Source organism: Lemur catta, chromosome X (genome assembly GCF_020740605.2).
Source record: "Lemur catta isolate mLemCat1 chromosome X, mLemCat1.pri, whole genome shotgun sequence".
Taxonomy (NCBI): Eukaryota; Metazoa; Chordata; class Mammalia; order Primates; family Lemuridae; genus Lemur; species Lemur catta.
In genome coordinates this window covers 59,397,515-59,411,548 of record NC_059155.1, presented here as the reverse complement: position 1 = coordinate 59,411,548, position 14,034 = coordinate 59,397,515, and the positions used below count along the sequence as shown (strand labels likewise).

Genomic DNA, 14,034 nt, shown 5'->3' with positions numbered 1-14,034 from the left:
TATATCTCAATAAAGCTGTGAAAAAACTGTGTATACAGTATACAAATATGGGTACCCAGACACAAAATCAGTTGTACACACAATATGCAAACACACAGAAGCTTAGACACTTTCAAACAAATTACAAGTCTGCTTTCTATGTACACACAGAGACAAAATCTGTGGGATGGGAAACATGCAGGACCCCAAGACCCTGGAATATAAAAGGCCATATTGTGTGTGTTCAACACAGGCATGCGTGTAACACACAAACCCAGTGCTGGATACACTAGCAAAATAACAGGATGCACAAAATTGCCTGAATGCACCATAGAAAAATGGCCTGACAAACTCAGCCGAATGTGAGAAAACAAAAATCCAAACAGATAAAAACACCCCAGGACACACAATTATACAGAATTACTGGTGTGTGTCCCGCAAATGCACATCTACCTCACATGCAGTGCCAGGAGCATGCACTGTACAAACATGCACGCACACACCCCAGCCACAGACTCACCTTGCCCATCCCCGAGTGTGCGTGCCCCATCTTCACAACCACAGGGTACGTTGTGCTGCTGAGCTGGTGGGGGCAAAGGCAGAAGAGGCATGGTTAGAGCAGGAGGGCTGACCTCCAGGGCCGGGAGTGATGCTGAGGGGACCCCATCCAGTGGGAGCCACATTACAAAACCATTTCCCAGAAGAGGTGGGTCAGAGATGGGCAGACAGCAGCTAGGGGTCACACAGCACCTCTGAGCCCAGAATCAAACCCAGAGCCCTGCCTGTCTGTTCCTCCCTGCATCCCCCCACCCCCACCCCGAGTCCCAGACTTCCCGCCCCTGCTTTCCTGGGCAGAGGCACGGGTTGAGGGTGGGGGAGTTTTCCGGAAAAGAGAAAGTTTGTTTTTACAGTGAATGGATGATAACGAGGTGAGTGTTACTGTATGTATGGGGGTGTGGTGGTGAGCATGTAGCAACTGGACCCCTCAGCCAAGCCTTGCATGTCAGCCCCGTCCACACAAATAAACAATTAGGGACATGGGAACCCTCGGAACTCAGATCTACACCGCTAAACCCAGAGATGCCCATCATGTTGAGACTGACAACCAACACAGGCTCAAAGAACACCTAGCTTTGGGACTGCACAGAGACCCTAGCAGCCATTCAGCCAGCCGGGTGCTCACAGCAGGGGACAGCAGCCAGCACTCCTGGGCAGCACACATTCAACACTTAGACATACGATCAACACTTTCGAGCACACACACAGGCTCCCTCCTCTCGCCCAGACCCACACACCAGTCACGGTCCCTACACAACACAGAGGATTACTCGATTATGTGCAATACCGAGGCACACACGGCTGGACCCTTACTCAACACAAGCACACATGCAACACTCCTAGACACACGCACAACAAACAGAAGGACCTACACGACAGACAGAGGTGTGCACTTTCAAGTATCCACATCACCACGGAGACCCATAACAGACCCACACCACATGCCAAGGCACACAAAGAGTGTATGTAGACACACTCACACAACATGCCGTGCCACATATACAACACAGAGACATACACACAACACAGCCAGAGACTCAACTCTCCTAAGTGTGCAGAGAACATTGTTGGTCACTGCCCCCCACACACACATTCAGGAGGAGGAGGAGGATATATCAAATCTCCCCTGACCCTGGGTGGGGTAGGGGGAACTGGGTGGGACGACCCCAGCCCCACCATAGCACATCTGCACGCGCAGGGTGCCTCTGGCCCTCCCTCCCGCTGACAAGGTAGCTAGATGGCATTCCCGGAGGGGCTGCTGGGGCGGTGGTGGTTCCCAGTTCCCGACAGGCACAGGAAGCCCGCAGACTCAGGGTGACCGATTGACCTTCAGGCCTTGCCCTCCTTTTGCACCACCCCCCCTTCCTCATTTCCCAAATGACTGGCGTCATCATGGTGGGGGCTGAGAGGCATGACGATAGGATGAGGGGATGGGGGGGGTCCTCTGGGCAGCGTGCCAGGGAAACAATGCCAAGGCGGGCCTGTGCGGTGCCCCTCAGGCATGCACACAGCACAGAAGGGAGCAAGGCATTCACGGTCACTTATGTAACCTAGACCCGCCTGACTGAGGCAGATACAGAATTCCAGAAGCAACACACAAAACACAGACACACACCTGCCTCTCAGGAATGGACATACAACACACGAGAGAGCTGTGCATACACACACATACCTCCCCCCACGCCCCGGGGTTTCTAGGTCTCTCTTTTCATGAACTGTCCTTGTTTCTTTTGGACCTGAGCCTGAACACAGTGCTGTGCATGTGTGTAAGTGTGTGCCCACACATGTGTGCCTGCAGGGAGCTTTGGACTCTGACTCCGGGATCCTCTGGAAAGCCTCGGGTTTGAATCTGGCCTCTCCTATTCCTAAGGCCATGTGGGACCCCAGGCAGGTCACTTGACCCCTCTCTGGGCCTCAGTTTCTGGATCTATACAAAGGGCACAATCAGGCCCAAGCATCTGGTATGCTGTGGGGGTCGTCAGGTGCCAGCTGGCCTCCACGGCCCCCCACCCATCTGGCTCCCAGGTGGTCACACACCCGGACGTCCTTTCATGCCACCCCCTACCGCCTGTTTTAAATCTGCACAATAACCCAGATACACACAACTCCTCACATGTAAACAGTCGGCAAAACTCTGTGCTGACTCAGGTTTCAGAATTAGAGAGCTGGAGTCAGAACCAGGGTCAGCGAGGGGCTGAGGCAGGACTTTCCCTGCCCTCACTTCTCCCCGGCCCATGTTACTCAGCCCCCTGTCTCATCCACTCTCACTTTCACAATTTGCTGCTTCACATTTTTTGGTTTACTTCTCTTCCTCCTTTTTTGGTCCCTCCAACAGAGTCATTTCTTCATTCTCATTCCTGGGCTGGTCACTCGACCCCTTTTTGTCTCAGTTTCCTCATCTGTTTAACGAGAATATGAGCTGTGTCTAACTCACAGGGATGTTGTGGAATCAATTAGTTCTCTCTGGAAAAACGCTTAGCACAATATCTGGCACACAGTAAGCCTCAATCCTCAAAGAGCGCTGCGCACTACTATTACTATTGCTTTACCATCCATCCCTTCCTTAACTAACATCCCTTCCTTAACCAGCATTAATGCACCATGATGTAATGCGCGTATACAAAGACTTTAGAACAGTGCTTGATACATCGTAAGTGCTGGTGGTAGTTTCCGTTGTGTTGCTGTTATTATTGAGCTAACCTCACTGAGTTAATCAAGTTATTAATTAGAAAAGAGGTAACAGGAGAGTGAGTGAGACAATTTATACGAAGATTTCAGCATACAGTACACAGTAAGTGCTCAATAAATGGCTGCCATCATCACTATCATCATCATTATTACTGGTCTATCCTCCCTCGAATTAACCAAGGATGTTAATCAGGAACCCAGGGAAGATTCCAGCATCACCAGGAAGCTGGTGAGTGGGGATTGCCTCACACCACCCCCCACCAGGGGCGTGGGACAGTGGTGGGGAAGGGGCAGGGCAGGATGGGGTGCGGACCGGTTTTCTACTGACTCACTTGCTGCTTTCACCACCACTCACCCCCCCTCCCAATGCTCGTTAATTCACCTACACCATTCCCGCCTTGTTAGCTCTGTGCCATTCCTGGGTTAGGATCCCGGGGCCAGTTAGCGGAGGCTCGAATCCCAGCCACACCCTGTGGTCCTGGGAAAGTTCTTCCATCCCTCTACGCCTCATATTTCCTCATCCGTAAAATGGGAATAATACCGGTCCCCACCGCAGATGCTTGTCGTGAGCTTTAAATAAGATAAATTATGTTGAGTGCCTGGTACACAGTCAGTGCTATATAAATGCTGGCTGTTTGCCTGTGTGTTTTGAGAAGAGTTGAGACCCAGGCTCTGGCTTCACGCCACCTGAGTTCCAGTCTCAGTGCTGCCACATATTAACTCTGTGATCTTCAATAAGTCACTTAATCTCTCGGTGCCTCAGTTTCCCCTCCTTGTATTCCTCCTCATTCACCCGCCTCATCTCCCTCCACTATGTCTACTTAATGTTTCCCTTCTGCCACCCCTCATCAGAGTGTCAGACACAGCAAGAAAGGGATTTTTGTGTGCTTGGCCCACAGTAGATGCACAATAAATGTTGAAGAGATGAACTAATTTGGGCTTCAGCCATGGGGACCTGGGGGATGTGGGTCACTGGTAGGCTATGGAGATTTTAGGGGACCAAACTGGGGGACTCCTGCCTCTACGCTCTCCACTGAGGCCGCCTGAAGGACCAGGCCGATGCGGAGATGGGGGAGGGGGCTGGCCAGGGGGAGGTTCAGGGGGAGGGAGAGGAGGAGGGTGTATCTCCTCTCGCAGCCCTCGGCCCGCCCCTTGGCTTCTGCGCTGATGGTGGGCGGATGAGTAATGCATCCAGGAAGCCTGGAGGCCTGTGGTTTCCGCACCGCTGCCACCCCCGCCCCTCGCGTGGACATTTATCCTCTAGCGCTCAAGCCCTGCCGCCATCGCCGCAGATCCAGTGCCGAGAGAGACACCAGAGGTAAGCAGGGCCCTGGGTGGCCCAGCAGGGACTTGGGTTGGGCTGGAGCTTGCACGCTGGGGCCAGATGCCCATCTTCTTGGCCAGGCCTGCGAGTACCAGGACCCCGGGGGCTGGTCAAGGGGGAAGGGGGCCTGGGGCTGGAAGTGCTTCCCCAACCCCGAAACTCCACACTTCCTCGAACCCCTGACATCCATCCTCGACTCTCCCAAACCCACGACCCCCTAATACCACTACTGCCTCCGACCCCCCAAATTTCCTCATTGCCCCCTAAATCCCCACCTCAAGCCTCTGCAGCTCCCTAAACTCTCCCAGCTCCTAAATCCCGCAAACTCCTCCATCCCCAACTCCCTAAGCCTCAAAACTTCCTCTGCCCCCAAATCCCTCAAGAACCCCCATCGCCTTGAGCCTCCAAATCCCCAACCCCTTGAACCCCCAAACTCCCCCAGGTCCCTAAAGCCCCAATCTCCTCCAAATTCCTCAACCTCCCTAAATTCCCACAGCCCCCTATATCTCTTAATATACACAAGCCCTAAACTCCCAACCTCCCCTAAACTCTGCCAGCCCCCAAACCCCAAATTCCTCAACCTCCAGACTTCCCCAACCACTTTAAATCCTCAGACTTTCCCAACCCTCTTATTCCCCCAATGCCACAACCCCCAAAAGCCCCCAGCTCACTCAGTCCCTCAATCATTTAAATTCCACAAACTCCTAAATTCTCTCAACTCTCTAAACCCTTAAACCCCTCTGGGCTCCCCAACCCCCTTAAAATCCCCAAACTCCTCAACTCCTCAAGCCCAAATCCAGTCCCCTAATGCCCCCACCCCTGCTGCTCTGGGGTAGGATGGGACAGGCAGAGCAGCTGGGCTGGGGCTACCTGACATCCCCTCCCCGCACAGAACCTGCCATGGCCCCCGTTGCGTCCCTGGTCCCCGGCATCCTGCTGCTGCTGTGGCTGACATCCCCTAGCCGAGCCTGCACCTGCGCCCCACCCCACCCGCAGACGGCCTTCTGCAGCTCTGACCTTGGTGAGTCTGGACCCCACCTTGCCCCCACACGCTGCTTTTCTCCCCCTCTCTCAGCCAGACAGGGCTCACGATGGCACTTACCTCTGGGATGAGCCCACTCAGCCCTGCACTTTACTTTAGCCACACTAGCATCCTCACACTTCCCTGAGTATGCCAGGCCCAAGCCCACCACAGGGCCTTTGTGCTGGCCGCTCCTTCTGCCTGGTAGGTACACCCTTCCCCCAGGTATCCACGTGGCTGGCTGCCTCAAACGTCACCTTCTCAGGGTGGCCTTCCCTGACCAACCTGTTTAAAATCTTACCCCCTGCCCATTAGTACCCCTGATCCTCTATCAGCAGTGATTGTTAATAGCATGGTAAAGCAGACTTTGTCCAGGACCATCGCGATAGGTATAGATAGGGATCACTGCCTTGCAGTGGGGGAGAGAGATTGGGCTCAACTCCGAATACAGCATGGGCCAGTGGGAGCAGGGTGGGGGTCAGTGGAGAGAAAATCACTGAGAGGAAACATCAGGGGTAAGGGGGATTCTGGCTAAACTGACCTAACAGGACTCTGGCTGAAGACGGGTCAGAGGGATCAGACATCACCTGGGGGGTGGTACAGGGTGCGGAACCTGATTAGATACCGAGTGGGATCAGATATGGAGGATGATCAGATATGGAAGATGGGGGCTTTCTTGCTAAACTGAGTTAGCAAATTCTTTGCTAACTGAATTTTACAAGGATGTGCACACACAGATGGGCCTGGGAGAAGGTTCAGGAGCCTGACTAAACTTTGGTCAAGTGGAGAATCTTTGTCACTCCCTTACCTAGCTCTGTAATTCCTCATGACGTTTAATATCTCCTAACATTCCATATACTTATTTATTTTGTTTGTTTGTAGTCTGTCTCCTCCTGGCTAGAATGTGAGCTCCACAAGGGAAGGGATTTCTGTGATTTGCTCCCTGTTGTGTCCCTAACACCCAGAACAGTGCCTGGCACACAGTGGGAGCTCTAAAATATTTGTTGAGGGAATGAACAAAGGAATATACGAAAAAGGGCTTAAAGCAGTGTGTGGCAAGGAGTAGAGAGACTCCATATATGGATGAATCAATTAACAAACGTAAATCGCTTAGTAAGCTGTCTGGTACCCCCAAATCCCCATTTACGTATGTACTCTGCTGGTATCATTATAATTATTTTCTTTTTATGGGCCCATTTGACTCGTTTTCTTCCCTTCAGTCATCAGGGCCAAGTTTGTGGGGACCGCAGAAGTCAACCACACCTCCTTACACCAGCGTTATGAGATCAAGATGACCAAGGTATTCCCCGCCCCTTCCCCAGCGGTTCCTTACAGCTGCCTCCTCTTCAAAGTAGAAGCCTCTGGCCACGGCTTGGCGAGGTTATATGACTTCAGGGAAGAACGTGGAGTGGGAGGATTATGTCAGTAAAAGAGACACTTCCCCCCATCCATCAACAGATGTACAAAGGCTTCCAGGCCTTGGGAGATGCAGCTGACATCCGGTTCGTCTACACCCCCGCCATGGAGAGCGTCTGCGGATACTTTCACAAGTCCCAGAACCGCAGCGAGGAGTTTCTCATCGCTGGTGAGGCCCCGTCCCCCGCCCTGTGCCACGCCAACCCGTCCCTTGGGCGCGGCCTAGCAGCCGTCAGGGGGCGAGGCTCTGATGGGAACAGTCCCTGCTGAAACGGGGACCAGCCCGATTTCAGCCTATCAGAAGGCCGGGCCTCTGCCCAGTGGGGTCTGTGCGCCAAAGACGCCAATCGGGCGCCGCGCAGCCCCCCGGCCGAGCCAATCAGAAGCTGCTTGTGGCTTTCCCCCTTCCTCCCAGGAAAACTGCGGGACGGGCTCCTGCACATCAACACCTGCAGTTTCCTGGCTCCCTGGCACGGTCTGAGCCACGCTCAGCGCCGAGGCTTCACCAAGACCTACGCTGCCGGCTGTGAGGAATGCACGGTGAGCGCCCGGCCCCGCCCGCCACCTAGACGTCGTTCCTGGGGCTCCTCCCCAGACCGGAGCCTGGCTTCTTGCTCCCTGCAGCTATGCCTTGTTCCTGTGGCTGCTCCCAAACCCTGGGGCCGTCCCTCGTCTCTCTTGCTATTCCCCCAAACCTGAGACTGCTTCCTTGGAAATTCTGGTTATTCCCTTGCCCTGTGTCTCATACCTTGAGATTGCCTGATCCCTGGATCTTCTGCTGTTCCCTGTCCCTCTAACTCTCCCTTGTGACTATTCTGTAATCCCACTGTCCATTCCTGAGCCTCTGGGATTGTTTCTCGCTTTCCTGGAATGTTCTCCAAGAAGCCAAAGTGCTTTTCTCCAAACCCACTGACTCTTCTTCACCACATCTGAGTGTTGCTCTGCAGCTCTGACCGTGCAGACACCAGGGGTCTTATATTGAACTTCTGGCTGTTCCAAGACCATTCTCTGATGGCCTCGAATGTCCTCTGAACCCAGTGACTGTCTCAGAGCCCCACTGGCTATTCCTGTGCTTAAGATCCTCACCCACCCACCATTCCCTACTACTGCCGCTTGTTCCCTGTTCTATGGGACAATTCCCCAGGAGACCTGGCTGACTAACCCCCAACGACTGTTCCCCAGCCACCATTCCAGGACACTGATCCTTTTGCTGGTTTACTCCCCCCCCCGGTGGGAGGGGCTGTTCTTGGGTATGTACTCAGGTGGGATGACACCAAGGCTCCCCAGCAGCTCAGGGTGATAGCGGAGGAGAGGTAGGAGCTGGAGGAGAAGCCCTCAGAGATGTGCCTCCTTCCTCCCTTCCAGGTGTTTCCCTGTTCATCCATCCCCTGCAAACTGGAGAGTGACACTCATTGCTTGTGGACAGACCAGCTCCTCCAAGGCTCTGAGAAGGGCTTCCAGAGCCGCCACCTCGCCTGCCTGCCACGGGAGCCAGGGATGTGCACTTGGCAGTCCCTGCGGCCCCGGATGGCTTGAATCCTGCCCCCGGTGGACGCTGAAGCCTGCAGAGTGTCTGCCCCCTTCCCTCTCCCATCATTCTTCCAGACAATGAAATAAAGAACTGCCACCAGCAGACACTGTCTCTGTGTAGTGCCTGGGAACAAACCCATGTCTCAGATGACCTGGTGGAAGCTCCCTGGGACCAACGCCAAGGGGTTGAGAAATGGCAAATGTTGGGTTGTTATATTTTACATAAAATCTGATGTGTTGGTAGTAATTCTCAACACTAGCATTAGCATTGGAGATCTGATGGTCGCTTAACCTGCATTATCAACTATAACTTGTTGAATCAATTGCTCTAGTCAATACTTTAAAACATTTTTCTATACTAATTTATAATTGCTGTTTGCCCAGGGCTCTCTAGTTAATAAATTTTCCTCTGCTGACAAGTCATGGCTTTACTGGAATTCTCCATTCACAAATACTGCCAGCGGACAAACTCATTGACAGATGCCCTATCGATTGGCAAATGGCTCTTACTGCCTCAAGCATTATGCTGATGTTGTCTAGTGAGGATGCTCCATCCAAATCTGAGGGTATTAACTGTCCCCACCCTTAGGTTTTTGTATCATGAGTCTGACTTGTGTGAAAGGGAAACCCCCAGGGGACCCAAAGTCCCCCATAACCCCACTGGGAACTCCAGAAGATGGGGTAGCAGTGGCTCCCCACCCATGGCCTGCAGGAGATTCCTTGGAAGGGGTTGTTTGGAGCATAGGAGAAGTGGGATGGGGAGAAGATGTGACCTCACGGTCCCCAAGCCCTGCCCTCCTCCCCCCTTCCCTGCCTCGCCTTCCCTCAGTTCTCTGGCCAACTCTGAAGGAAATAATGATAGCAAAGAAATGTAGGAGGGTTCAAAATCAGGACAAGCCAGGTCCGCCAGCCTGTACCCTCTATACACACCCTCACCCAGCTGTCTTCTCACCCAACCTGGGGTCTCTAGACCTGACCCTCACCTTTCTGGCTCATCTTCCTCCATAAAAGCTGAGTGAGAGGCCCTCCTGCTCCCATGGCTGGGCCCAGTCCCTGGCCCCTGCTCACTCCAAAGGTCCTGACTCAAGTGAGGCCCCTGGTAATCAGAATTTCAGACTGGTACATTCAGTGGAGCATTCAAGTGCTCCTGTTCACCTGAACCTGTTTTAAAAAGGCCCCAATACATCTTTTTGGTGAAGAAAAGAACTACCTAAATTCCCTTTCATCAGACTACCCACTACTCCTACCAATAAGAATCCACGTCTCTAGGGCATTCTAGGTCACCAAGTGCAGTCCCCTGGGTCCTCTGTGGTCCTATCCCAGAGCCTTTTGCACTCCTAGGAGGTTTTCCCAGGGCCCAAATTATCTCCTGCATCAGAATGGGCACATCTGGAACACCCAGTACTTATCCACCTGAGCAGGGAATGCGCATTTCAGCAACAATCTCTACGTCAACATCTACACTTGGTTATGCCCCCAGAGAGTCTGAACCCTGTCTACCAAAAGGGGCAAGTGACAGCCTTTGCTGATGGGCACAACTGCAGGGGGAAAGGGCTGGGCCCTGGTTTGACCCCAGTGACCTTGTCACTATTCCCTCAGCTGCCTGCAAGAGTGGGGCAGCTGCTGGCAATTCACAAGTATCAGCTCCCTGCACTCTTGAGCTGTTCCCTGACCTCAGGGTGCAATCTCTGAGCCCTCAGCCATTCTAAGTCCTGAGAGGAAGGTGAAGTATCAGGTGGCAGTCCAAGGATGGAACCCAATGTGGAGGCCATTCTCCTGCCGACCCGTCCACCTGCATGCAAGTGGGTCCTGTATCAAGACCCATGCAGCATGGAGTCCAGAACAGCATACAAGGCCTCCTCCCCAGAGACCTGCCATGAGCTCCTGGCAGGATCTGTAGTTCGGGGCCCCCATATCCCCCATCACTCTTCTAGAAAATCTATTAAAGCAAGTAAAGTAAGTACCCCCGCATCCCCAGCATTCGGTGTGTCTGTTTGTGAACCTCTGTTTGGGACACTCTGACAGCCAAGAGGAAGCACGTAGAGGTCACAATTGTTTGAGGTGTGCGGCATGAGGCCCAGCTCAGTGGGTAACCTGGGGACCGGCCATTCCCTCACCTGAGCCTCAGTCATTCTCCCTAAAAATGGGCATCACAGCCCCTACCCAGAATCCTCCAGAGGTCTGTGCTGGGGTTGGAGGATGATTATGGGGTGTCTTTGCCCCTTGTATTTTTTTTGGGGGGCAAAACACATGAAACTCTCATAATAATAACGTGGCACGTTACCAAGAGCGAGTTAATTTCTAGACAGGCAGTGTTGCGTAGTCATTAAGAGCATGAACCCTGGAGCCAGGTCATCTGAATTCAAACCCTGCCCCTTCCAGGTCCTAGCTCTGTGTCCTTGGGGAAATCATATTGCCTTTCTGAGCCTCAGTTCCTCTGTAAAATAGGGATGAAAAGAATGCCTAACTCAAAGGGACAATGTACATATTAAATGCGGTCCTATATGTGAAGTGCTTGCAACAGTTCTAGGCATATACACTTATAGATATTAGTTAGTAGTAGTTATGATAACTATAATTTAATTTATAACTTTAGTAGTGATCATTCTTATCAGTAATGATTATTTACAACATTGCAAATAATGTTTGATATTAGGAAAGATAACATACAATATTAGAGATAATGTATAAGATTAGTAGCAGCAATCTAATGCCCACTTTCCCCCCAACACCTGTCTCCTCACCATAATATAAGCCCCTCACCCTGCTCTGGCTGAAAGAGTGGGGTACATTTCTGAGACCCAAAAGCTACTGATATGGTATTAAGACTCCAGTCCCTCACCCCATAAATGCTCCTCAGTCCCAGTGTCCCTCTCCGTTTTCCCCCTCACAGACAATCAGAGCTCCTAATGGGTCCTGAACCTCTGGGTCATAGAAGCACCCGAAAATAAAGAGTGATGTGGTCAGAGCCACTTACACGCCCACCCAGAATGGCTGTGCTGACATCCATGAGGACAGGTTCCCCTTCAGGCTCCTCATCGAAAGTCAGCCAACCTGTCCCCATCCAGTATGACTCTTCACCCCCAGGCCTCCCTCTGCCCTGGAGCAAAGAGTGCCCATCCCTGGAGATGTCCCCGCAAGAGCCCCCACCCCAGGAAAAAATTTTAGCCCAGCACAGCAAATTCTGTCCCCGGCCCATGATGTCCTGAATCTTTGGGACTGGCCCCCTGGGGATCACAGTATATCCTAGTCAAGGGATATACAGTCACACTTTACTGACCCTCAGGGCAGGGCATGGCCTCTGTGCCCCAGGCTCTTTGAGGGATGGGAACCTATAGTTCATGAGATGCAGGGGTGTGTCCTTGGAGGGGGCTCAGGAAGGAGCAGAGAAGGGCCTTCCTGACTCTACAGAAAAGGCTGCAACTGGGCACTGAGTGGCTCCCCAGGTTTCCCGCAGCCCCAGGAGTCCCCGTTCTTCCTGTTCCCCACTTCCTTTCCGAGTCCCTGCTTCCTATCCTCTGCTCCTTCTGCATGTTCCCTACTCTCCATCCCTGCTCCTCGCCATTCCCTCTCCATTTGTGACTCCCTTTTACTGTCCCCTGTGTAGTGTCACTGTCCCCTGGCCCCCACTGCCCTTGTCTTCTAGGAGCAGAAACTGGCAGAAGCACGTGAAGTGGTGTGGCACCTCCACCACCTTCGGGAGTTCCCTGCCTCCCGCAAAGCCACATACCCTGAATCCCAACCTTGCATGATGTCCGTGCGTGGGGTGACATGAGTTTCTCTGAGCACCGGCAAGAAAAAGATGAAGCCCCAAACTTGGCTGCCTTCCCTGGCGACCTGATGTCTGCTATTGAACCTTCACACGCAACAGCCTCCTGCCCCGGACCCAGAATTCTACTTGGCTACAGTGAGCTGGTGGCTGTCCACCTTCCTCAAACTCCTAGACCTCCCCAAGCTCCTCAACAGCCCCTAGCCACCGCCCCAAGCCTCCCAAAGACCCTCAGCTGCTAACCGTGCTGAAGTTCTGGTCACGCTCTGTTTCTTAATGGGGGTGCAGGCGACAGGAATATGTTCACTTTGTGAAAACTCAATGAGGGGAACATTCATGCTCTGTCCCCTCTTCTGAAGTTGTTATATCTCAATAAAGAAACGCCCTACCCTGTTAACGTCCGCCCTGCGCCCCCTTTAGTTCCTCACTCACTCCTGCCCTCGCTCCTTTGCACAAGTCCCACAGCCCTGCCCCTGCTCACTCTCTCCCCAAAGCCCCCTTTCTTTCTCCACTCCCCAAGGACCATGAATCCTGGGCCCAGAGAAGGCCCTGGGCTTGGACTCCAGCTGCCACATCGTGAGCCCTCCGTAAATATCTGCTGCACTATAAGTCACCTGAGTGGAGGTGGCAAGTGTTGGGAGGGGTGACTCCCTATTCCCACGGCAGCCCTCTCCCAGGCCTGCACGAGCAGGTTGACATGGGCGGACCGCCAGGCTGGGCAAGCTGGGGTGAGCAGGGTCTTCCATATCTGCCCCACGCCCAGTGGTGACTAGACGCAGTTGAGCTGAGCAGCCCTGAGGGGATTCTAGGCAGCCTGCGACCCAGATGGGAATAGTTGGAGCATCGGTGCCAGAGTCCCGATATGTGTCTCCTGCCACACGACGGAAGCTGGGCAACCTTCCCAACAGGGCTTCACAGTGCAGCCCCTGCTAATCCAAGCCTCACTTTTGCCCCTGTGCCGCAAAGTGAGGCAGAGGACAAAAGGGGAAAAAGTGCTGGCAAGCTGGCCTGCGGGGAGTCCAAGGCCTCTGCCACCTGCGCCCCCATTACCCACCATTAACTCCTCCTTCTTCCTGGCCTCTGAAGTCCTGTTCCATCCGTCCCTGACAAAAATAGCCTCTACACAGCTACAGAATAGCCAGGAGGTGCAACATTAATTCCAGGCATCAGGAATTAATGAGAAAATGTAGTTATTAAGATAGTGTGGGCCGGGCACGATGGCTCATGCCTGTAATCCTAGCACTCTGGGAGGCCGAGGCAGGAGAATCACTCGAGGTCAGGAGTTCGAGACCAGCCTGAGTAAGAGTGAGACCTCGTCTCTACTAAAAATAGAAAGAAATGATGTGGATAGCTAAAAATATATATAGAAAAAAATTAGCCAGGCATGGTGGCACATGCCTATAGTCCCAGCTACTCGGGAGGCTGAGGCAGAAGGATTCCTTGAGCCCAGGGGTTTGGGGTTGCTGTGAGCTAGGCCGACGCCACGGCACTCAGTCTAGCACGGGCAACAGAGCGAGACTCTGTCTCAAAAAAAAAAAAAAAAAAAGAAAAGAAAAGAAAAGATAGTGTGGCATTGGTACAGGCAGAGATAAAGTGGCTAATAGAATAGAACAGAGAGTCCAGAAGCTGCCCCCACGCATCTGTGAAATTTTAGTGTACGACAGAGGTGGCCTACCAGCTCAGTGGGGAGAAAGGGTGACCTATAAGGAAAAAGATGACCTAGATCCCTACCTACCTCACATTGTATAT

The 14,034-nt window shown here is 52.9% G+C and overlaps 2 protein-coding genes across 3 annotated transcripts in view; one reads left to right on the top strand and one right to left on the bottom strand.

Moving 5' to 3' along the window:
* SYN1 (synapsin I) overlaps nucleotides 1-14,034 on the bottom strand; it is a 40,761-nt gene that overhangs the window by 5,222 nt on the left and 21,505 nt on the right. For both annotated transcript variants that reach the window (XM_045538488.1, XM_045538489.1), the window contains exon 6: nucleotides 500-562. In XM_045538488.1, coding sequence (XP_045394444.1) covers nucleotides 500-562 — 63 coding nt within the window. The remainder of the gene's footprint in view (nucleotides 1-499; nucleotides 563-14,034) is intronic.
* TIMP1 (TIMP metallopeptidase inhibitor 1) lies at nucleotides 4,312-8,619 on the top strand. The gene is made up of 6 exons (XM_045538494.1): nucleotides 4,312-4,543; nucleotides 5,442-5,570; nucleotides 6,791-6,870; nucleotides 7,029-7,155; nucleotides 7,402-7,526; nucleotides 8,352-8,619. The coding sequence occupies exons 1-6, from the start codon at nucleotides 4,411-4,413 to the stop codon at nucleotides 8,520-8,522; spliced, it is 765 nt and encodes a 254-aa protein (XP_045394450.1). The 5' UTR covers nucleotides 4,312-4,410; the 3' UTR covers nucleotides 8,523-8,619.